The 23,391-nt window shown below is 43.0% G+C and overlaps 1 protein-coding gene across 4 annotated transcripts in view; it reads left to right on the top strand.

Moving 5' to 3' along the window:
- Lrrc49 (leucine rich repeat containing 49) overlaps positions 1 to 23,391 on the top strand; it is a 97,507-nt gene that overhangs the window by 26,285 nt on the left and 47,831 nt on the right. For all 4 annotated transcript variants that reach the window (XM_051156572.1, XM_051156570.1, XM_051156571.1 and 1 more), the window contains one exon: positions 5,639 to 5,700. In XM_051156572.1, the coding sequence (XP_051012529.1) occupies positions 5,639 to 5,700 (62 nt within the window). The remainder of the gene's footprint in view (positions 1 to 5,638; positions 5,701 to 23,391) is intronic.

The following is a 23,391-nucleotide window of genomic DNA, read 5'->3' as shown; positions in this document are numbered from 1 at the left end:
TTTAAAACAATTTTTAGTATGTGGAAGCTTTCGGTTTTGGTAGTGTCATCTCTGTCACCAGTGTCTTCTGCGTCCTGCCTGAGGGCTCTTCTTCCCATTGCAGAGTCAGGACTGCAAATCGGAGTAAATAGAGGGTTTTTGTTTGTTTGTTTTTAAAGAACTGATTTCAAGGTATAAGTGGAGAAGTGATGAGGAAGTGGAGATGCACCTGGGAGAAATTATAAAAGAGACAGTAAGGTCTAAACACTGTAATGAGATGCCTGCACTATATTCTGAGGGGCTTAGCAGACTGCATGACTGCAGAGCCCTGTGCTCTTTCTAGAAGGTTTACAGCTTTATCTCTTTATTCAGAACTGTGAACTACCTTTACTTAACTTTTCATGACGCAATAGCTCATTTTGTCTATTTTTGGCTATGTTTTATTGAAAAGACCCGTTCTTTTTTTTCATGAAAAATGAATCTTCATGTTTGTCAAAATTGTTTTTAGTAATTGCCTTTGTTTCTTCTAGGAGTTGTGCGTCATGTTTTCCACACGCTTCCAAGCTTCCTCACTCTTGCTGCGGTGTTTCCCTTATGTCTCTAGTGGTTTTTAAGGGTAGATGTCCTTCGTCTGCATTGGGATTGTTCTCTCTGCCACCGCCTTAGCAGTTCTTGGCGTTTCAGCTCAATCTTCCTTGGTAATTTTTCTGTAGAACTCAGTGGTTTGGGATGGTCAGAGCACTAAGAAACTTGAGAGAGTTTGTGTCTTCCAGATAGCTTTGCTAGGAGGCTTAGACACTGTATATCAAGTGCCACTTTCACCAGGTTTTTTTGGTTTTTGTTTGTTTGTTTGGTTGGTTTTTTTGTTTTGTTTTGTTTTATCTGGCTTGTAATATAAATTTCAGGTATACATTCAAGTACAGGAAGGCCCTGAGTATGACACGGAGCTGCTGAGTCCTTTCCTCTTGGCTATTAAGGTAGTGTGAGGGGAGGGGACGTCCCTAACTAGCATACCAGCATCCACTTTCTCGTCTGGTTTCTAATGCCTTCTTGAGTTTTTCCTTGATGAGATGACAATAGTATACAGATAAAAAGCAGGTCAGAAAAGCAGGATGCAGCTAGATTGATTAATACTGACTGCCATAGAAAGGGTAGGAAACTGGGAAAAGCAGATACAAATATTGATGCCTTTCAGAGACATGAAAGCTTGGGATTTTTTGACGTTTAAATAAATGTATGATTGGAGTGGTGTCTATTATGGCTCAGTAGTTACAGCCCTTGGATGATGTATATGTGTCTGTGCTGCAAAATGAAGGCTGTAACAAGTAGTTTGGAATTAATTTAGTCTCTTAATGAAAAGGAGCACTATTTTCTTTTTTCTGTTCTCAAACATGCTCAATAAATTCATTTGTAACTTTCCAAATTAAAATAATTTCTGGTATGTGTATTATACCTTGACTTTTATCTTAATAACAAAAACAATAATAAAGATGGCTCTTCCTCTTTCTCCTGCATTACTACACCCTGTATCTTCACCTTGCATCTCCCTTATTCCTCTTTAGGAAGAGTCACTAAGAATAGCCTGAGTAAATAGCCATTCTATACAGGCAGATCGCTGAGTCATGAGTAATAGCTGTTCTATACAGGCAGATCACTGAGTCATGAGTAATAGCCATTCTATACAGGAAGATCGCTGAGTCATGAGTAATAGCCATTCTATACAGGCAGATCGCTGAGTCATAGTAGTAATCATACAAGGCAGATCGCTGAGTCATGAGTAATAGCCTTCCTATACAGGAAGATCGCTGAGTCATGAGTAATAGCCATTCTATACAGGCAGATCGCTGAGTCATGAATAACAGACTATACAGACAGATCGCTGAGTCATTCAGTTCTGTTAAAAAGTTAGGAAATATGGAGAACAGTGTTGAGTAGAGGAGACAAAGTCTTCATATGCAAAGCCCTTATTCTTTGGAAAAATAAGGATTTCTAATCCTCTCATCAGTCTTAGAGTTCAGTTCCATTCAGCTCTATTTTTAACAATGCTTTAAATCATACTACAGAAGTCTGTTGAATACAATTTCCAGTAGGTTTTAAGTCCAATAAATTTAAAGTGATGAGCAGGTTAATAATGTGACCTGTAAATATTTCTGTAGATATCAATTTTTTCTTTTCATGCTTATTATATTAATGTGTATTTATTTAATGTATATTAATATTCTAGCTGTCCCATAATAGTTTCTCTGCTTATGGAATATTTACCTCTATAAGAGTTGTGCTGGGACTGGTAAATCTTTGACTGTATTAATATATTGGCTTTTCCTTAATTAGATTTGATGAGCATCTCTACAGAATTCCAACCCTTTTCTCCTTCTTCTATCATCACAAAATACTTGTACCATAGTTGGCACCAGACAGATGGATGGCTTTGAATCCTCTCAGAATAACTTATTGGCAAAGCACAGCTTAAAGCCCACTACCTCAGTGTAGTGTTGGTCTGGTTTCTGAAGGTGACACAGGACATTTATTGACATCCATTCCAGGGACTCCAATCCAAATGGTCAGCCCTGAAATCATATGCATGCAAGCAACACTTCAGCAACTGAGCCCCCTGAATTTATGCATTTAGGAATATACATGCGTAACAATAGCTGAAGAAAAAGAGGAGGGTCCATGAAAAGGGTGCGGGGAGGGAGGAATGATGTAATGGCATTTAAGTGTCAAAATCTAAAACAAACAAACAACAAACTTTAAACAATAACAAAAGCAACCTACAAGATCTTAAAAAGAAAACTAAGAACCTTGTAAAAATATTTATTAAAAAAAAAAAAGAAAATCAGACTTTAAGGGGCTGGAGACAAAGCTCTTTGGTTAAGAGCTAGCTGCTCTGCTAGAGGACTCAGGCCGTTTCCAGCACCACTTGGTTGCTCTTAACTGCCTGGTTCTGGGGGATACATTGCTCTTTTCTGGCCTCCAGAGGCACGAGGTATATGCCTGGTGTGTGGACATACACAAAGGCAAAACATAAGATAAAATAAATACATTAAAACAAAAAAATTAAATATTCTATAAAAGTAAGGCCTTAATGTAGGCCTTTTAATGCTCAATTAAAATGGATCCCTTTGTCCTGTAGTAGATTCAGATTGTTAGACACAGTGATATGAGGTTTTCAAAGTTCGTTTTGGACCATTATGTTAAACTTCAGAGGTTGGGTTTGTTCGTTTGTTTGTTTGTTCTGGAATCAGAACTAACTAATTTACCCACTTAATTGAGGGTTTGGATTTTAATACCATAGCTCCCCTGAGTGCAGTAACACTTCTCTCTGTGGTCAGACTTTAGGTGATCTGTACCACTTGGCCCTGGAGCCCCCCAGAACCCCTGTGCTTGTGTGAGGGAGGCTGTGTGAGCTTGCCCTTGGCCCCTGCCATGCAGACATCACCAGGTTCTCTTTTTTCTCCCTGTGTGGTGAGTCCTGCTAGCTGCATCTTACAGATGTCTCCTTGTTAGAAGACTGTATTTTGTAGCTTCTAACAGGTCTTTTTACTAAAGAGATTCATGCCTAGATGATCAGTTGGTATGGCAAGTATGTTTTCTTTTTATCTGTGGTAACATTGGAAGTTTGCTCTGAAAATACATGTTAAAATTTTTAGAAAAATTAAAAAACCGTCATCTTCTCATGATGTTAAATTTAGAACAACAGAAATGCTGTGGGTAACTATTCTACTTTTTGAAATTCTGGAAAGGCTAGCTCCACAAGTGGTTATTGAGATGTATGTAAACTAAATTCAGAATTTTAGTTTTCACTTTTTTGTGTGTGACTATTTTATAACTATCAAGAGATGGCAGTTAATGGTTTTGAAAATTTGGTAGACTTCTGCTAAAAATTGATTTCATAAAAGAAGATAAATCAGAGGAAGGGTAAGCTGGCTGTGCTCATATGGTGGGGGAGGAGGTCCCCTTCTGTCACAGACCTAGGGGAGGAGAATACGGTGAAAGAGGGAGGGAGGGGGCATCGGGAAGATACAAGTGAGGAGATAACAATTGAGATGTAATCTAAATAAATTATTTAAATAAAAAAATTAAAAAGAAGATAAATACAGAGCATTACAATTTTGTCAAAAATAACCCCTTAATATGTCCCTAAAAGTAATTTGAGTTTGTATTTTAATTTTAAAACAATTATGTCTTGAAAGGAGTGTGTATGCTCTGCCTGTGGTTTGGGAGAGACAGTGAGACTGCAGTCTCTCAAAAGAGGCCCTGAGTCAAAGGAGCCTGCAGTCCCCAGCTGGGCGCCAGCAGTGCTTGTCCCAGGCAGGCCTCAGGCAGGACTGTGGCAGGAAGAGAGTAGAGTGAGGTTTTCACGGCAGCTCTGACTTTTGATTCTGGAGAGATAAGGAAGAAGCTGTCATTTCCTGTAGGAAACAGGGTCCTGGACTGAAGCCTACACTCCTCTCCTCCTTAGCTGTGGGAAAGCCAGAGAGAGGTGCCTTAAGAGAAGATTCTAGAGGTTTGCCAACTTACACAGCTGACCACTCACAAGGAGGGAGGGGATTGGTCTGCTGTCCTGTTTTCTGCAGACTTATACTCTGACCATGGAAAGATCTAGAAACTACTGCCTCACCTTCATGGATTGAGGTTTTCAGGGAGGCCTGAGAATGACAGTTACTGTAGAAGGAAGATGCTGTGCTGGAAACGAAGTCGTTTTTCATGGGCAGTGGCAGAGCGCTTGAAGTCCAGAATGTCCTGTCCAGCCTCTGGGGCTGTGTGGCCACTCTGCCAGCCCATGCGCCCTCCACCCTGACAGCCCCCTGTACTGCACCTGCAGCAGCTGCAGCTGCTCTCTTCTCGAGACTAAGTTGACTTGCTCCGTTTCCTCAGCAGAGTCCATTCCTCTAGAATGTCAGTCTTTTCAGAAGGTTTTTTGTTTGGTTAGTTTTGGTTTTTGGAGTTTGTTGCTGTTGTTGTTACACCAAATGGAATTGAGTGTATTTATTTTGTGGTTGTCTTTTAGTCATCTGAGCCTAAATCTTTCAGTATTGACAAAGGGCAACCTTTTGAAATAGCACAACTTTGAGTATACAGTCTAGCCATTCAGTCTGATAGGGAGCTGGCTTTATAGTGCCCTTTACTGACACTATGATCAGCTTTTAGCTTGGGGGTGGTTGTCCCTGTGTTGGGTCTTTATAACTGAGTGATCTATTTCCAATCCTTTGAGAATAGTGAGGCCAACCGCTTTGAAATCTGTACCATTGTTTGGAAAGCTTTTGAATGTCTCCTTTTGAAAAGTGATTTGGAACACGCCCTGATCACACAGCGTGTGCTACAGTAGATGCTGAGGTAGCATCCTGGCACCCTTCCCAAAAGCACTCCGAAGGAGGCTAGCCGCAGCGCTCCCTGCTCTCTCCACGGCTCTTCACCTTGCTAGCGCTGGTGCAGCGTGTTCTGCGGATGTGCTGAAACCCTCCCACTTGCTCGCTCTGCAGCAGAGAAGAATGGATCTCCGAGTCCACTAGAAATGCTCGGTGGAGCAGGGCTGAGGGAGGGGGAAAGACATGAATGGCTCCCAGCAGCTGAACAAGAAGGCATTTTAATACGGAATTTTTTTTCTTTCAACTGATAAATTTTTGCTTTCTGTTTTTTTGTTTTTGTTTTTTTCTAGAGAGATGTGGATAATTTGCCCTGCCTCCAACGCCTCTTCCTCAGCTTCAACAATATATCTAGGTATGTGGGAACTCCCAACTCATTAATAGATAACTTGTCTGTGTGGGCTCTAGCGCTTTGAGATTGTCAATGCATGGAGAGTTTTACTGTCCTGAAAGATTTTACATTTGAAAATGGGAGGACCGCCCATGACAAAGTTCTTTGTTGGGAGAAAGAAGCCCTTGTGTTTTCTGTCTCTGTTGCTAAAGATGATGCAATTAGCCAAGCAAGCCTTTCTGTAGTTATGTTGGTGGGCTGCATGGAAGCCGTCAGTATGGATTTGCTGTCCTTTGTTTGACAGCCACAGCCTTAGTCAGTTGAATTAGTTTCTTTCATAAATTATCATCTGCAATTTGTACTGCCACCGAGCAGTTTTGATGAAGCAGGCTATATTTATCACCGAGCTGCATGGGAATTAGGCCGTGCCTGCCTTCAAAGTGAGTCTCTGCTTAGTGTGAATGTTGCTAAGAGAAGACAAATGCACGCATTTTTCTTCCTGTCCTTCCATCATGATGTCTTGCCCAGTGTGAGTGTGGCAGGGTGCAGAACTGAAGCAGAGGCAGAGGCCTTCTTCTCAGCGCAGAAAGACCTCCCACTGCCCTACTGTCTTTTCTGTCTCCTTCCCTCTACTTGAAATTGACTGTATGACTTCCCCTCCACTCTTTGGTTTCTCTTCAAGGCTCTTCTCTGCCCTTGCATTTGTGCAAGGATTAACCATTAAGTTTAAAGGCAGATCTATCTCTTCCTGGACTCTAGGGCCGAGCTTCTCAGGACAGAGCCATGGAGCTCTCTGCATCTTTCTGTTCACATCCTTTCTCTTCCCGGCTCATACCTAAGTTTAACCTCAACTTCCTATCTTATATCTCTAAAAGAAAACAGTTACCTCAAGATGGTGAGCATTTTAGAGAGACAGTATTTCAGAAGAAATGCCCTTCAATCCTCCTTTTTCTCCTCATGAAAGTTTTCTGAAGGACTTCCTGTGTTCTCTCAGTCTACATCCTGTTCTAGCTGCCCTGCTGTCATGTGCATGAACGTGTGTGTGCGTATGTGTGTGTGCGTGTGCGTGTGCGTGTGTGTGTGTGTGTGTGTGTAAGGGGCGAGGCGTGGCTCTTCTGTTGCCATTGGTTTTTCTTCAGGGGATTTTAACCTAAAGACTGCCAAAGCACTAGAGAGAATGTTTAGTGTTTAAGCTACTGCAAACCCTTAGATGTCGCCAGTCCAGGGTGAACTCGGTGTCATTCTTGTTCCTGTGAGTAACTGAGGAGATATGTACTTGCTTATATACCGAGTGTGCTTCCCCGGGCCCCAGGGCCCCGGCTCTCTGAGCTTCTAAACTTCTGCCTTGTAAGGAGGCCTCTTGGTTGCTTATATACTGGAGATCTTTCTTTCAAAATCTGGAAGGGAGTTTACCCAGCCAGCAAAATAAAATTAATGGGATTTTTTTTCTTGGGAAAAAAAAAAAAAGTACAATTTCCTAAGAAACTGGGAAATAAGTGAGGCAACATTTCAAGGCTTTTGCTTTGTGCTTTCTTTGTGCTTCTCCATAATCTGAGCTTTCGGTTTTTTTTTTTTTTTTTTTTTAAATCATGTTTCTACCTGATCTGCTTAGGAGACAAAGTGGATTTTTGCTCTGTATTGATGTCTATGGCCCAGAATCTTTTTTTTTTTTTTTTTTTTTTAATCATGAATGTGTTGGGTCTGGGGAAGAAAAACCTCTTGGAGAGCAAGCCTTGAAAACATTTGTGTAAACTTCACTTAAGCTTGAAGTGTGTCAGTCAGCTGTGCTATAGACCACTAGAGAGCACCTTTAACTCCAGCTTTGCTCTTTCTGGACTCTGTGTTGTGGGTAATGGAGCTGCCAGGCTTGACAGTCCTGTGTCCTGGGTAGCGGAGGTCGTGAAGAGAAGAAGCAACAAAGTGAAGGCACATTTTATAGAAGCTTCTAGTCCTCTCTGTGGAGATGCCAACCACACCTGGCAAATGATGATAATGTGTGGCTATTCTGAGGAGAAAACCTATTGACCTTTTCTGTTGTAGGACTTCCTGTTGTAGGACTTGGAATCTTAATGGTCCATTAGCTCAACTCTTAGATGCCTTGTGGCAATACAGGAACTTCCAAAATGAGATTTCACTATGGAATTTGGAGAACTACAGCAAAGGAAAATTAGGTCCTTATGTTGACTGGTGGGCTAATTGTGAGCAGTGAATGGCTCATATAGCTTTCCTGAAAATAGCGGAATGGTGCCCTGAGTTCTGTCAGTCAGCCTGGAAGACACTGTTACAGAATGACCCATGTATCCGTGTCACTTCTGTCAGTAGACAGACAGTGCTGCCGTTAAGTATCCCTCAGAGGTTGGCGGTCTCACAGAGAAGGCACAGGTGGAGCTAGCGCACTGCAGCGTATGTATTAGACTTGGTTATATGGGAGGACAACAGGAGAGCAGAGATAAAGGCCTGTCAGCTGCTGAGTGGGAAATGGCACTGGGCTGCGCTCTAGATGGAGAATAGGTTTTGGGAAAGTGAGGGGTGCAGCCACCCTGCACTAGTCCCGTGTGCTCACCTAGCCTGTGAGGTGCTGGGGGGGATCTGCCAAAGTCTGATGCTCATGATCACCCCAAGAGAAACAGCCTGTGACAAAGCAGGAGGCTTGCTGTGTACACTTAGTCTCCACATGATGTTGTTCTGTCCCTCAGCCCTTCTTCTAAGCTGAGCTTGGCTTTCCTTGTTATTCCTGGACCTCGTGTTCTTTGTTAATTGTCTAGTGCTGTGACACAATAGCATGACCAACGTAACTTATTTTTTTTAAAAGATTTGTTTATTTATTATTATGTATACAATGTTCTGTCTGCATGTACACTTGCAGGCCAGAAGAGGGCATCAGATTACATTATAGATGGTTGTGAGCCACCATGTGCTTGCTGGGAATTGAACTCAGGACCCTTGGAAGAGCAGGCGGTGCTCTTAACCTCTGAGCCATCTCTCCAGCCCCAACCAACGTAACTTATAAAGAAGTGTTTGCACGGTTTATGGTTTCAGAGGGTTAGAGTCTATGATGGCAGAGGGAAGAGCAACTGAGAGCTCGCAGCTTGGTCCATGACAAACTAGATATAGAGAGAGCACTGCTTTGAATCAGGTGCATCTTTTGAAACCTCAAAGCCTGCCCCTAGTGGTACACCTCCTCCAGCAGTGCTGTACCTCCAAATCCTTCCCAGATAGTGCCACCAACTAGGGACCAAGTATTCAAACAGAGGAGCCTCTGGGGGCCACCCTTGTTCAAACTACCAAGTACTCTGTGTCTGTTTTTTGCTAGTAAGTTTTCCTTCTCTTTGTTTTTGTTTCTGTTTTTGTTTTTTTCTTCTTGAGACACAGTCTGTAACCCAGGATACGAAGTGCAGGGCTATAAGATATTTCTGTGGTAGTTTGAATGAGAATGACTCATCTATGTAAGTGCTTAGAGAGTGGTACTGGCAAGTGTGGGTTCATTGGACTAGGCTTGTCCTTGTTGAAGGAAATATGTCACTGGGGATGGGATTTGGGATTTCAGAAGCTGAAGCCAAGCCCACTGGCTCTCTTGCTGTCTTCCTCCTGCCTGCCAATCCTCTACTGTAGAACTCCTGATACCTCTCCGACACTGTGTTTGCATACATGCCACCGTGCTTCTTGCCATGATGATAATGAACTAAACCTCTGAAGCTACATTAAATTAAATCAAATTAAATGTTTTCTTTTGTAAGACTTGCCATGGTCATGGTGTCTCTTCATAGCAATACAAGTAAGAGAGTTTACTTCTTCAACACGGGCTTATTTAAAAGTCCCTGTGGATGCAGATGATAAATCAGGAGGGGGGGAGCATATGTGCTCTATACTTGGGCTTTCTTTAGGATGTGCACATACAGTAAGGACACATGTCTCCTGGGAGTGGAGGAGCCCTGTTGACCTTGGCCATCAGAACATGCTTAGGACCCTGACCTTCTTCTCTCTTTCCATGTTCAGCTTGAGCTCCGTTCAAGAATCAGCTATCTGTGAAAGAAATAGTATATTCTTGCCAAACCTTGCTAGAATTGTCTGGACAGCCTGCTAATAATTCCTCCTAACACTTGCTATCACTGTTCTAGGAAATCTTCTGATGCTCCAATGATGACTTGCAGTGTAGAGCTGTATTTAAAATGTGTAAGTGTGGTGCTTTGATATGGGCCTCATAGACTCATGTGTGTGAATGCTTGGCCCATAGGGAGTGGCACTATTAGGAGGTGTGGCCTTGTTGGAGCAGGTGTGGCCTTCTTGGAGGAAGTGTGTCACCGTGGGAGTGGGCTTTGAGGTCTCATATGCTCAGTCCAGGCCTAGTATGGCATTCACTTTTACTGCCTGACAATCTGAATGTAGAACTAAACTTCTGAACTGGAAGCCAGCCCCAATTAAATATCTTCCTTTATAAGAGATGCTGTGGTCATGGTGTCTCTTCATAGCAATAGAAATCCTAACTACAGCAAGGAGATATGTCAATGTGGTTTTGCAGCCAATCTCAAGGGCTCTTTAGTCTTGCAAACCTGGAGCTCTATACTCACGAACCGAGTCTCCACTATTCCCTATCCTCGGCCACTAGGGACCTCTATTCTACTTTCTGTCTCTGAAGTTGATTGCTAGAGGGAGATCCCTCACATGAATGAAATCTTACAGTGTTTGTTTTTTAATGTGTAGCCCATTTTACTTAACATAATACATTCAAGGTCATCTGTATTGCTACATAGCAGAATTTCGTCCCTATGTTTGAATACTCATGTATTCTTGACATAGTTTAGAAAACACCAGAAAAGGAGCTTTCAGAATAAGCCGGGCTTACCTTCCCAGTCTCAGTTTTTTCCCCCACAGTACACACATCTTTTCCTATCTAGTCTCTGTAAAGACATCCTCTGCCTCTGCACAGTCTTTGTGTCTACCCTTACCTTTGGCAATCACCTTTCCATTTCTTCTCCCTATCACAATAATTTGAGATTATCCTATACCTCTCAGATTAAATGATACCCAGAGTTCACATGCTAAATGTGGTGTTTGGAGTTGCTTTTTGTGGATTCCAATTTGATAGTCTCTCCCACCCCCAATTCTGTACTTTTAAATCCAATTGAAGAATTCACAAATAAAGCAAGTAATTATACCTGACTTGAAAGTATCACTGGTCTGTGTTTTGCAACCTCAAGTCAGAACATATCCAGGGATGCTACAACCAGCTTGGTTCTTCAGGACCAGTAAAATAAGACAGAGGAGAAAACACCAGAGTCCACCTTACACTGTAAGGGAAATAGTGCTTCATGAAAACTTCATACTTCCATTTGCCAGTGTGTGTGTGTGTGTGTGTGTGTGTGTGTGTGTGTGTGTGTGTGTGTGTGTGTTTATGTGTGTATAAGAGAGAGAGACAGAAACAGAGAGACAGAGACAGAGAGTAACGGACAGACTTAATTCTAGAGATTGTGAACTGGTGGTTTATATGGAAATATGGTGATTTCTCGCTATGAGTTTGGGATCTGCTGTGGGGTCTTGATTAGGCTCTAAGAGCCTCTGAGCTGGCTGTGCCATTGTTGAAACATGTGTGGTTTGCAGTCTGGTTTTAAATTATCCCCCACTAGACTGTAAACTGGACAGGAACAGAGGAATATGTGTGCACTGCCCATTATTTCATCTCCAGTACCTAGCATGCTTTTTGTACAAAGCTGACGAGTGTGTCAACAACCCCAAGCATGCTCTAACTCCTCCAGTGCGGAGGCTTACCTGCGTGGCTCAGGGTTTTGCTCTGCAGTGCCCTTGGCCATGCTGTTTCTGGTCTTTTGGATTGTGTTTACTGCCTAGACCTTTGAGGTTTAAAGCTGCAAGCGATCAAATTCTCATGGCACATGTTTCAGGCTTCTAGGTTGCTGTATTGATTTGCTGACAAGGCTGTCATCCTTATGTGATCTTTCAGATACGAGAAAAACCTATAGAAATGAAGGCTTTCAGATATGCAGTGGAGCCTATCAACGATAGGGTCTGCTTTGAGTTATGGCTATTCAGGAACAATGGCCATGGGAATGTATTTAAATTTAAAGAAAAGGAAAAGTATAATGTTGCCTTTTATTGTTCTATGCACTGGAATTCCTGAGCCCCCTGGATGATGGAGCATTATTCGCTAGGATGTACTTCCAAGACCTCCTTTCCTTGTAAGATAATGCTTTGGACTCGCTTCCTCCACGTTTTACTGAAACTTTCTGGTCATTTTTTGTTGCCTTTTTAGAGTCTTGCCCTTACTCTGTAAACGGACTGAACTCAGAGCAGTCCCTGCTTCATCTTCTTAAGTGCTGGGATCACATATGTAAGCCACCACGCTGCATTTAATGTGCGTGCGTGCGTGCGGTGTGTGACATTCATGTAGATACCCTTAGGGGCCAGAAGAAGGCATTGATCCTCTGAAACTGGAGTTGAAAGAAGTTGTGAGCCGCTGCATAATGTGGGTGCTGGGAACTGAACTTGGGTCTTTTGCAAGAGCATGTAGACTTCTTAACCGCTGAGCCATGTCGTTAGCCTCACTTTTTACAAACAATCATGGTGTTCTCAGCAGTTTTTGTTTTTGTTTTGTTTTGTTTTGTTTTCGAGACAGTATTTCTCTGTGTAGCCTTGGCTGTCCTGGACTCGTTTTGTAGACCAGGCTGGCCACGAACTCACAGCAATCCACCTGCCTCTGCGTCCCTGAGTGCTGGGATTACAAGCATGCACCCCCAGCCCAGCTATTTTGGTTTTTGAGGATGCAGTGCTGTTAAAGAGTCTAATGTAGCTGGGTGGTGGCGGCGCACGCCTGTAGGCGGCAGAGGCAGAGGCAGGTGGATTGCTGTGCGTTTGAGGCCAGCCTGGTCTGCAGAGTTCTAGAACATCCATGGCTACACAGAGAAAACCTGTCTAAGAAAAAAAAAGTGTCTAATGTGGCAGGAGACACAGCTTCCAACACCTTCTTCTAACCTCTGCAGGCATGCATGTGAGATATGCACACTTTTTAAAAAAGGAAAATCTCTAATGGCTTCCATAAGGATAACCATTAAGTCTCTTCCTTCTTATAGTGTGTGTGTGTGTGTGTGTGTGTGTGTGTGTGTGTGTGTTGCTGGGGACAGATGGAGCTCAGGACCTGTATATGCTAGGCAAGTACAAGACTTCCCCCCTGCTATGCAAACTAGCATTACTGTCAGTCTCCTAGAACTTTGTGGTGTAACATTGTCTGTAAATGTTTCTGTAGACAAATGAGCATTAGAAGTCAACTGCTTTGTGTGTCTTCTGCATCTTTTGTACTTTGTACAATTATAATTTGGGTGAGGTTCTCTTTGACCTATTAACAGCATGTACTTACACAGTGCCTTCTAATTCACTAAACTGTGTATGCAGTTGACTGCCAACAAAAGCATCTACATGATGTTGATTCTTTGAGCTATCAGGGAGCCTTGAAAACCAGGCGGTCTCAGCTGTAGCCGTCATGTTTGAATTGGCTGTTGAGAAGTTAAGAAACGTGGCTCTCCGAGTTTTCCTTACAGCAGCCCCTCCTGCCTGTGATTTTCTTCTTTCTAGTCGTAGCAACTATAAAAAATGATGTTTCTGAGGACAGTGTTTGTAAACCTTAACAGTTTATTGAAAGGTCAGAGTTCATGAAGTAGGTACAGAAAAAAAGGAAAGAAAGAAGAAAAAGAAAGAAATGAACGTGAGTCTGTAAGTCAGTGGGAAATCTGGGGACCTCTACCAGGCTTGTTTATTCCCTTAAGTGGTCACTGAAGGAGAAAAGCACATCTAATGTACAGCATTACTTTTTTTTAGCCATTACTACATACCTTATTTTATTATCCTTTACTTCTGTGGTATCTTATCTGTCGATATTTAGAATATTAATTCTGCAGGTAGGAAAGCACATAAAAATACTGCCCTGGGTTGTCACAAGGCATTCTGAACTGGGGCATGGCATTGCCTTCTCACCCACCTTATAAATAAACATGTACGATTTTGAAGTTACAGTGAATTTTCTAGCTCCTTTTATTGTAGTTATAAAGGTTCATTTTTCACGAGTTTAAATAGATTGAGTTTTTTTTTTTTTTTTTTTTCCAAAAGAAGCCTGTTTAAACTAGAATTAAATGAAGGCCCTGGTTGCTGCCTGTTTCAACACCTTGTATCAGGCTGAATTCACACTTACAAAACTGAGAGATTGATAGCTATTCCTGGCAATGAATTAGCATAATTGTCTGTATATTAGTTATTTAGAAAGAGGGTCTTGCTATGTAGCATAGGCTGGTCTTGAACTTAAGTGTTTTAAAAGGAAGGCTCCTAATCCTTAAACTTGCCAGTGATTAAATATTGGTAGTTTTTTTTCTTGGTTCCAAAGCAAACAAGTATGACTAATTGAGACTAATATGTATTTATGATTTCTGTTTTAGTTTTCATAACAGGAAGAAATTAAAAGTATATTCAGAAACAAATTTAAGGTATAACTAGATTAAATGCACAGTTTAACTACTAGGAAGAGTCCGAAGTGGCTCACCTTCTCGAACAGTGTTTTGTAGATGCGTTGTAGAAACACTGCCAAAGGCAAGATGAAGTCCTTAGGGCTCAAATGAAGCCCTAGCTGCAGGGAGCCTAGTGAAGTGGCTGCTCGACACAAAGGCAAACAGACCCGGGCAAAGATGGAAGTGACTGCACACACCAGTCAGCTAATTTGAGCAGACATTCCTGTCTACAGTCAATTCTGCCAGAACCCAAACGTGTCCTTTCAGTTACAGAACTTTTAAATGTGATCCACTGCAGGGAAATGTGTTTCTTTTTACAATCAAAACTCAAATCCAGATGGAAAGAGTTATTTTCATTCTTTGGGAATACAACCCAAATGAAGAAATGGTTTTCTCCTTGCCTTCCTCTACACCCAGTCTCGTAGAGTACAGGATGCCCAGTCAGTTCATGTTACTGTAGCATGTCACACCTGGCACAGACGGTGACAGTCATTATTCCCTTTAACGAATGAATAAATGAAGTCAAATTGAATCTGATGCTTTTCAATATTCATAAATAACTTTGTAGAAATGTGTTTGACTGTTTTTCAGGCACATGTGTAACTATTTTGCTGTGTGTTTCTGGTGCCCATAGAGACCAGAAGAGGCCTCTCGGCATTTCATAGATCTTTTAATGGCCTCATTCAGCAAATTCTCTCTTGTAGCTGTCTCAGAATTCAGGCTCTCAATGCTTCTTGTGGCCACAGCTCAGAATGTAAATCTGTTCAAAAGTAAATAGGACACAGAAGCTAAGTTAGGATCGTGTTACATTCAGTTTACTTTGTTGTTCACAACTGTTTCAAGATCTTCCAGACCAAGAATGCTTTAAGCTGTCAATTGAATACTTTTTGAACTTTTGAAAAGATTCAAATTTCTTTCTTGGAGAAAACGAACAGCTTCCTTGTGGTAGCTCCTGAATCCTCTGTTACAAAAGGAAGCGAGCACCCTTAGTGTGTGCGAAGGTCTGACTTTATGGAGATGTGACTATGTACACTGTTGGAAGGCCTGCCTTACTTCTTCCGACTGCCATGTTCTCCTTGGTACTTTTTTCCCCCTTCTCAACATAGGTTTTATATTTTATTGCTTATTTTCTGGTCTGGCAATTCTTAAGAATTGTGTTTTGGCCATTCCACAATGCCAAGAGCTTGGTGCGAGTATGGGCTATGCTGCCTTGCTTAGAGGTACTGAGCTCCTGTTGGATAACGTACTGGAGTGTCAGTGTTGATTTAGCTGAGACTCAAAATTTGAATGTTTAGAGTTGTTCTTTAATTGAGTAGGGCAGATTTAATGTAATACTTATTCTAGACATAGATGATACATTTTAATATATATATTTGTGCTTTTCTTACATTAAACACAGGAGTTATGGACCCCCAGGGCAGACAGTTATTTAGCGGGGTTTCTTCTTATGTTCTGTTTTGCCCCTTGGGGAAGCATGCCCATGATGATATCAGACTTTTTAATCCCAAAACAATCTTCTAAAAAACAGGAGAAATATAGAATCTAAGTGCTAAATAAGACATGGCATAGGGCCTGTGCCCTTTGAGAGAAAGAGAGAAAACACACATGAAAGTCACATTCACCTTGACTTCTACCTGGAGATACTTTCCAGACTACAGGATGCACTTGGCACTGGATCCAAAGAGAGAACAGAGGTCTCACTAGTGAGATGAAACACGGAGCAGATTCTGGGTCTCCTGGGAGTGCTGAGATGTGAAAAGGAGACCCAGAAGCCTGTACAGGGGTCTCTGAGCCTGAGTATCAGGATGCATGCAAAAGTGATGCTATGAACTCCAGCAAAATGTAACTGTTGGGGGCTGTGAGATCAAGAGCATCTACAGACCACCTGGAACTAGGTGACAAGGGCATTCTAGGGTGAAGAAATTTCACTGAACTCTCCGATTATGCACTGGAGTAACCCCACCCCTCAAAGCCAGGCCTCAAGTACAGGAGGACCACAGAAGATGACTTTTACATGTTTCTCTATGGTAGAGGCTTTAAAGGGAGATTAAACAGAGACCTTGAGAATAATCTAGAAATGTATTTCCCAGAGCTATGTGCTTACATTTCAAACAGAAATAAAAACAGGAGCCATCTGCTTACACTCCAAAGGCTAATTGGCTAAGTAACTTCTGCCTGCTCACCTCAGGATGTATTTATGTTAGGAAGATAAGGTTGGTTGGCCTCTCTCTCCTGTTTGTTTTTCGTGTCTAGAGAGAATGTACAGATGTGTAAACAGGTCCTTATGTAAATTCTGGGGCTAATAATCAGGGTCCTACTATGTGTTGAAATTCCTCCCTATACATGTGGGTAGCATAACCGTGTGTGTGTGTGTGTGTGTGTGTGTGTGTGTGTGAGAGAGAGAGAGAGAGAGAGAGAGAGAGAGAGAGAGAGAGAGAGAGAGAGAGAGAGAGAGAGAGAGAGAGATCTATGCAAGTGCATGCACACATAGGGAGGCAGTACACACAAAGACCATAACGGGGCATCAGGTCCTTAAGAGCTAGCATTTCAGGTGTTTATGGGAAGCCTGGCTTGTTACCTGGGAGCTGGGATCAGAACTTTAGTGCCCATAATTATGCAGAAAACACTCCTAACTGATCTAGCGTCTCTCCAGTCCCCCAATCAGAGAATATATCTTTTTAAGTAGAGTTTTGCTCTCACCATTGCTGCTAGAGGAGTTGGAAGGTGGAAGCCATTTTTTTCTGGGAGGGATGGAGATACAGCTCTGGTACCAGGGTTCAGAAAAGACAAAGAGAACTAAGAGTTCTTCTGTGTGCAGTGGCCCCTCTAGTCTTTCCAGTGGGATATATCACATTTGCCTCTTTGAGAAGGTTTTCTTGAAAGAAGGTGTGTCGGCCATCTTTCCACTGCTGTGACAAAATAGCTGAGAAATCAAAGGACGACAGCTTAGTTTGACTCACGGTTCTGGAGTTCTGGGGTCTTTTGGCCCAGTTGCTTTTAAGTTGCAGTAGCTCAGTATATCATGCAGGACGTGCCTGGCACCTTGCAAGGAGAGGGGAAGGTGCAGAGATGTGCGCTGGGGACACAATAAGCACTTTGCAGGCTCACTCCTAAGGACTTCCTTCTCTAAGCAGGCCCCACCCACTCGAGTTTCCCACCCTCTTCCAGTAGTCTATTGAGCTGTGAATGCAGGCATGAAATCAGGACCCTGGTGACCCAGTCACCTCTCGAAAGCCACTGAATACCATTGCCAGATCTTAACATCAAAGATCCCAACTTTACAAAGGCCGTGTGTGCGGCGTGGGAATCATTAGACAGCCGAGGTTCACTCTTGCATGCACATCCTCATTAGCATTAAGGACGCCTTTTATGTGGTACTGAACCCTGACCTGTCCAGGAAGGAAGAGAAGTGCCCAGTCCTGCAGAGCACTTGACTTAGTTAAAAGAGAAAGCATTATTTTCTCCTCTAAAAACCCTTGCAGGCCGGCTGGTCTTAGAGGGGCACGCCTTTAATCCCAGCATAGGAGAGGCACAGGAAGACGGATCTTTATGAGTTTGGGTCAGCTTGGTCTACACAGTGAGTTCCAGGCTAGCAAGGGCTATGTAGAAAGACTCTGTCTCAACAAAACAAAACAAACAAACAAAAGGACCTCTTCCTTGCATGCAAATAAAAGAGGTGAGGGAACTTCTGGGTTTTTGCATTGAAAGGAAATCTAACAGCTTTGTTTGTCCTGACTGCAGGAAAAGCTATCCCAGTGACCTAAGTGTAAACTCCAAATATCTGAAAGGATAATTCAAAACTTGCAGCTCTGGGCACTGTTTTGGTGTTTAAAAAAATACTTTTTATTTTATAAAATTATATATATTGATGTTCAACTTCAAAATTAGCTATATGCTGTCACAGCTTCAGTCATCAACCTCATACATGTGGGATGAGGGACTCTCAGCCAAGGTATTACCTCCCTCTGGTTAGCCTGTGTGCATGTCTGTGGGCCATTTCCTTAATTGCTATTGATGTACGAGGGGCGAACGCACTGTGCACTGTGCCATCCCTGAGCAGGTGGTGCTGAGCTGTGCCAAATGCAAGCTCAGCAAGCCAGTAGGCTGTGCGCCTCGGCTCCAGTTCCTTCCTCCAGGTTCCTGTCTTGAGTCCTGCTCTGACTTCCCTGGAGTATGTGAAAAAAAAAAAAAACAAAACCCTTTCCTCCCCAGATTGCTTTTGATAGTGATGTTTATCACAGCAACAAAAAGCGAAGTGGGACAATTGTATACCTTGTGGAATGACCAGATCAATTTACACTTTTCAAACGTATAATAATACATTGTTATTCAACATAATCACTATGCAATATTCAGATCTCCTAAGCTCATTCCTTCTAGTAGAAGTGTAGTGGCAGCTGCCAAGATCCCTGCACTCACCCCTCCGCTCCCTCAGCCTGCCCTAACTCCTGGTAACCTCCATTCTGTTTGAAGCTTCTATAAGGTCAGCTGTTTTACATTTCACATGTGAGATAAAAAAGAAGAAGAAGAAGAAGAAGAAGAAGAAGAAGAAGAAGAAGAAGAAGAAGAAGAAGAAGAAGAAGAAGAAGAAGAAGAAGAAGATTTGTCCCTCTGGCTCTGGTTTATTTCTCTCAGTCCAGTGTCCTCTAGGTTTCTCTCTGTTGTTACAAAGGACAAGATTTCCTTCTGAGGTAGACTAGGACTGTGTTATGTATATATACCTCACATCTTTTTTCTTCGTGTGTGTGTGTGTGCTCACATTCATGCGTGTGTACGTGCCTATGTACATGCATGTAAGAGTGCACCTATGTACATATATACATGTGGATGGCATAGGGCACCCTCAGATGTTGCTCATCAGGCTTTGTCAACTATACCACATTGCTTTTTTAAAAATTAATTTATTTATTTACTTTACATCCAATCATAGCCCCTTCCCACTTCTCCTCCCAGGTCCACCCTCCCTCCCTCTTTCAAGTATCCACCCTGCCCTACTCCTCAGAAAAAAGGAGCCCCCTCCCCCTACTTACCCATTCCAACAAATCAAGTCTCATCAGGACTGAGCATATCCTCTACCACAGTGGCCTGGCAAGGCAGCCCTGCCAGAGGGAAATGATCAAAAAATATGCAAGAAAGTCCTTATCAGAGATAGCCCCTGCTCCCCTTACTAGGAGACTCACATGAATACCAAGCTGCCCATCGGGTACATATGTGTAGGGGGCCTAGGTCCAGTCCATACATAGTCCTTGGTTGGTGTTTCAATCTCTGCAAGGCCCCCCTGGGCCCAGGCTAGCTGGCTCTGTTGGTCTTCCTGTGGCGCTCCTGTTCCCTCCAGGTCCTTCTAGCCTTCCTCCCTCTTTTCCACAAGGCTCTCTGAGCTCTGCCCGATGTCTGGCTGTGAGTCTCAGCATCTGTTTAGATCTGTTGTTGGGTTGGGCCTCTCAGAGGACAGCAATGCCAGCCTCCAGTCTGCAAGCATAGCAGAGTATCTTTAGTAGTGTCAGAGGTTGGCTCTTTAGCATGGTGTGCTCAGACATTGGTTGGACATTCCCTCACTCTCTGCTCTTTCTTTATTCCTGCACATCTTGTAGGCAGGGTACATTTTGGGTTGAAGTTTGTGTATACCACATTTCTTTATCCATTCAGCTGCCAGTAGACTCGGAAGCTGGTCCCTTCCATATTGTAACTATTGTGAGTAGTGTAACCGTGAACATGGAGACAGGCTGTCTCCGTACATTGTCTTTTCATTTCCTTTGGATAGAAAAATAGGATTGCTGGCTCGTGTGATCTCTGTTTATAATTTTTACACTACTCCACAGTTTTCCATATTGGCTATACTGACTTAAGTCCCTGCCAACAGTATGTGAAGGTATACCAAGGTTCCCTTTCTCCTGTGCTCCCTTTGCATCACTGTGACCACAATACCTGACAGAAACAAGTTAAGGAAGGAGAGATTCATTTAGGCTCAGGACTCTGAGGGTTCGGGCCCCTGCGGTGAAGAGGGCACGCTGCTGAGGCAGTGGTGTAGGGTGGGCCCTTCACATCACAGGAGACCAGGAAACAGTGAGCAAGGCAAGAACCAGCCAGGGGCAGTATAGCCTTGGAAAACACCCCGTAGTGACCTGCTAGGTGAGCAGGGCCTAACCTTTAGAAGCCTTCTAAAATAGCACCACTGGGTGCGAACAAGTATTCAGAACTTGAACCTGTGGGGACAGGAGATCAAACCATGACACCGTGTCCTCACCAACACCTACCCCTTGAGTTTTGATAGCCGCCATTCTTACAAGCAGGATGAGGTAGCGTCTCACTGTAGTTTCAGTTGGAATTCATTATGACTTCATGCGCCTGTTGACTGGCTGCATACATGCTTTCGAGAACTGTCTATGTAAGTCCTTTTTCATAAAAGTTCTCACTGACAGCTTAAAAGCAAATTGGCAATGTCCATTGTAGATCCTCAAGTCAGAGACTCATTTTAACTTTAAGTAAGATTTCCAGGGAGGCGCTGAATGAGTGTCTTAGCAAGGGCAATAGTTTTCTGCTGTGACCTGGGGCTTGCTGTTTTACACATCAGGGTGTTGGCCTTTTGTTCTCCTAAGTGAGCACAGGGGGCTTGAGTGGGCTCCCAGTTTTTCATAGAGGGCAAGTCAGGAAAATCTCAAGGCTATGGAGCAAAGTTCACCTTTGCCCAGTGCTGTGGCGGGTGTCATCTGTCACATCCTTTCCCAGCTCACCGCTGTGTCTTCTCCACCTCTTTCCTCAAGGAACTCGTTTTTTATTTCAGCCAGCTGTTGATAGGCATTTCTTGCACATTTCTTTGTGTGAAACACCGAAGGTGACATTGCTGAGAGTGGCGGAGATTGGGTGTATGGGCTTTGTTTCGTATGACTGTATGACTGAGTCACAGAGAACACCACCCCCCATGAGGAAGGCATGAATGCAGCAGGTTGTAGGAAAGCCAGCACCGGTGTGTACAGTGGGCCTGTCACAGCTCTGCACTGAAGAGCATTCCATCCTTGCAAACTCTGGCAGGAAGTCTCTGAGGAAGGGAATGCTCAAAATCTCTGAACCATCAGCATTCACCTCACTGGGAAGCTTATTAGAAGTTCAGCTCGCCACGCCCCAACAGAGATGACCCCACCCCCACCCCGGCATCACAGTTGCCGCTTTCTGGAGATTCTATGATTCAAGTGCACATTTAGGAGGTGTTGCTGGAGGGGGTTTCAAGTGTCCTTAATTAGGTCAGGTACCAGTAGGAAGTAATCACCACGGCCTAGCACTTACAGGCAGCATACAGGAACTAGGAGTGGAGTCAGCCTGGGGCGGCTTTCCTGCAGGGAAGAATTCTGTTAGCAGGGGAGGCAGCTGGGCAGAGAGCTAACAGTAGGTGCTCATCTGAGCACATAGCTTCACTTTTTGCTCACATTAACAACAGACCCTTCTTTTCACTAGCACTCTAAAGTCAGCCCCACCCCCTTCTGTTTGTGTGTCCATCCGCGCCATGTCCCCTCCTGTGCTCTATTTCCAGTCTCTTTCATCTCACAGAGCCATCTGTCTAGCTGACCTAGAAAGGCTCCTCCTGCATATATATATATATATGTGTGTGTGTGTGTGTGTGTGTGTGTAATGCATCTAGGACTAGAACAAGGGTTGTAATTCTTTAGTAATTCTTTAATAATAATTGTTATAAATTGATAACCAAGTAAAATTGGTACCTAGACTATTGGGACCTGAGATAGTGCCTGTTATCTTTTGACAGCTTATTTACGATGTTAAACTGATTGTTGGGCTCCGATCTTACTGACTATTTTACTTTTAGTAAAGTGTCTCATCTCCTTTCGGCCAGGCATCTGCTTGCCATTGTCTGCTTCCATCCCGGAGTTCAGGATTCAGATCAACTCCGAACAGCCTTTCTCCCTTCGGCCTTCTGCTTTTAACTGTAATTCTTCTGTAAAAATAGAATTTCTTGTGCCTTTAATTTCCTCAAAGAGAAGTTGATACAAGAAAACAGGACATAAGCTTGATCCCTTTATTTACTTGTTGGTTTTTAAATATTTTTATTTTACTCATATTTTCAAGCCTGGTTTTATTTCCTAAAACATTATAGGCATCTTTAAATTTTTATTTTATTTTTATGTGTGTCTGTTTATGTATGTATTTGTATGCACATGCTCACACATATGTGCTCATGGAGTCTATACAAGGCAGGAAAAGCCTCTGGAGCTGGAATTACAGGCAGTTGTGAACCTTTCAGTGTAAGTGCTTGGAATTGGACCACTGTCCTCTGTAAAAGCACCAAGTGCTCTAAAATGCTTAAGTCATCTCTCCAGCCCCTATTCTAGGGCTCTAGGACTGTAGAGTTTTTGATAATCCAAATATTTGAAGTCTTAGCCAGTCTGACTATGCCACCTGTTTTTAACAGGTCCTCAGAGCTCTTAATTTCTTCATAAGATTGAGCTGTTTTATTGTTGTGGGTATTTGTGGGTGGCCTTTAATATCTAACCATTGGGAATTCTTTGGGGTTCTTGAATCTAATCTGCTGTCAGAGCCCTAGAAGCACAAGCAGAGTTGGATGTCTTTTGTGACAGGGTTTCTCTGTGTAGTCCTGGTCTTGCTTTATAGACCAGGCTGGCCCGAACTCACAGATTCACCTGCCTCCGCCTCCCTGCGATCCCTGATTCCTGAGTGCTGGGATTAAAGGTGTCCACCACCACACCTCACTTGGATGTCTTTTTTTAAAAAGTCTCTCCTCTTGGAACATTTTAGAGCCATTCAATGAGGATTCACACTTCAAATTATGGTTTGTGTTTAAAAACAATCAGGTAAAACTTTCTGTCCCTTCCTACCAAGGCTAGGTGCTGAGATGGGGCAGTGTCTCTGGGGATGTTCCCGGTTGAGGATATGGATTAATGAATTAATGTCAGGTTAGATTTTCTAACTTGATCTGTTCCTGGGACCTGTCTGCTGCCTCACAGCACTGAAGATCCTGCAAAGCCAAAGTCTAAGATCAGTGGGGTCAGCAAGTTCCCCTGGGCGGAAAAGCCCATTTGCCCCATTTCAGGGTTTTTGTTGGCCGCCCTCTTCCTCTTTGTCATCCTCTTCTACTTCTTTTTCCTCTTCTTCTCCTTCTCTCAGTTCCTGCCTCTTCTCCTCTTTGTTTTTGTCCTTCTCTCCTCATCTCCTCTTGCCTCTCTTCCCCTCCAATCCCCTACCC

The sequence above is a fragment of the Acomys russatus genome, chromosome 14 (genome assembly GCF_903995435.1).
Source record: "Acomys russatus chromosome 14, mAcoRus1.1, whole genome shotgun sequence".
NCBI classification, from domain to species: Eukaryota; Metazoa; Chordata; class Mammalia; order Rodentia; family Muridae; genus Acomys; species Acomys russatus.
This window is presented reverse-complemented; position numbering and strand designations above follow the sequence as displayed.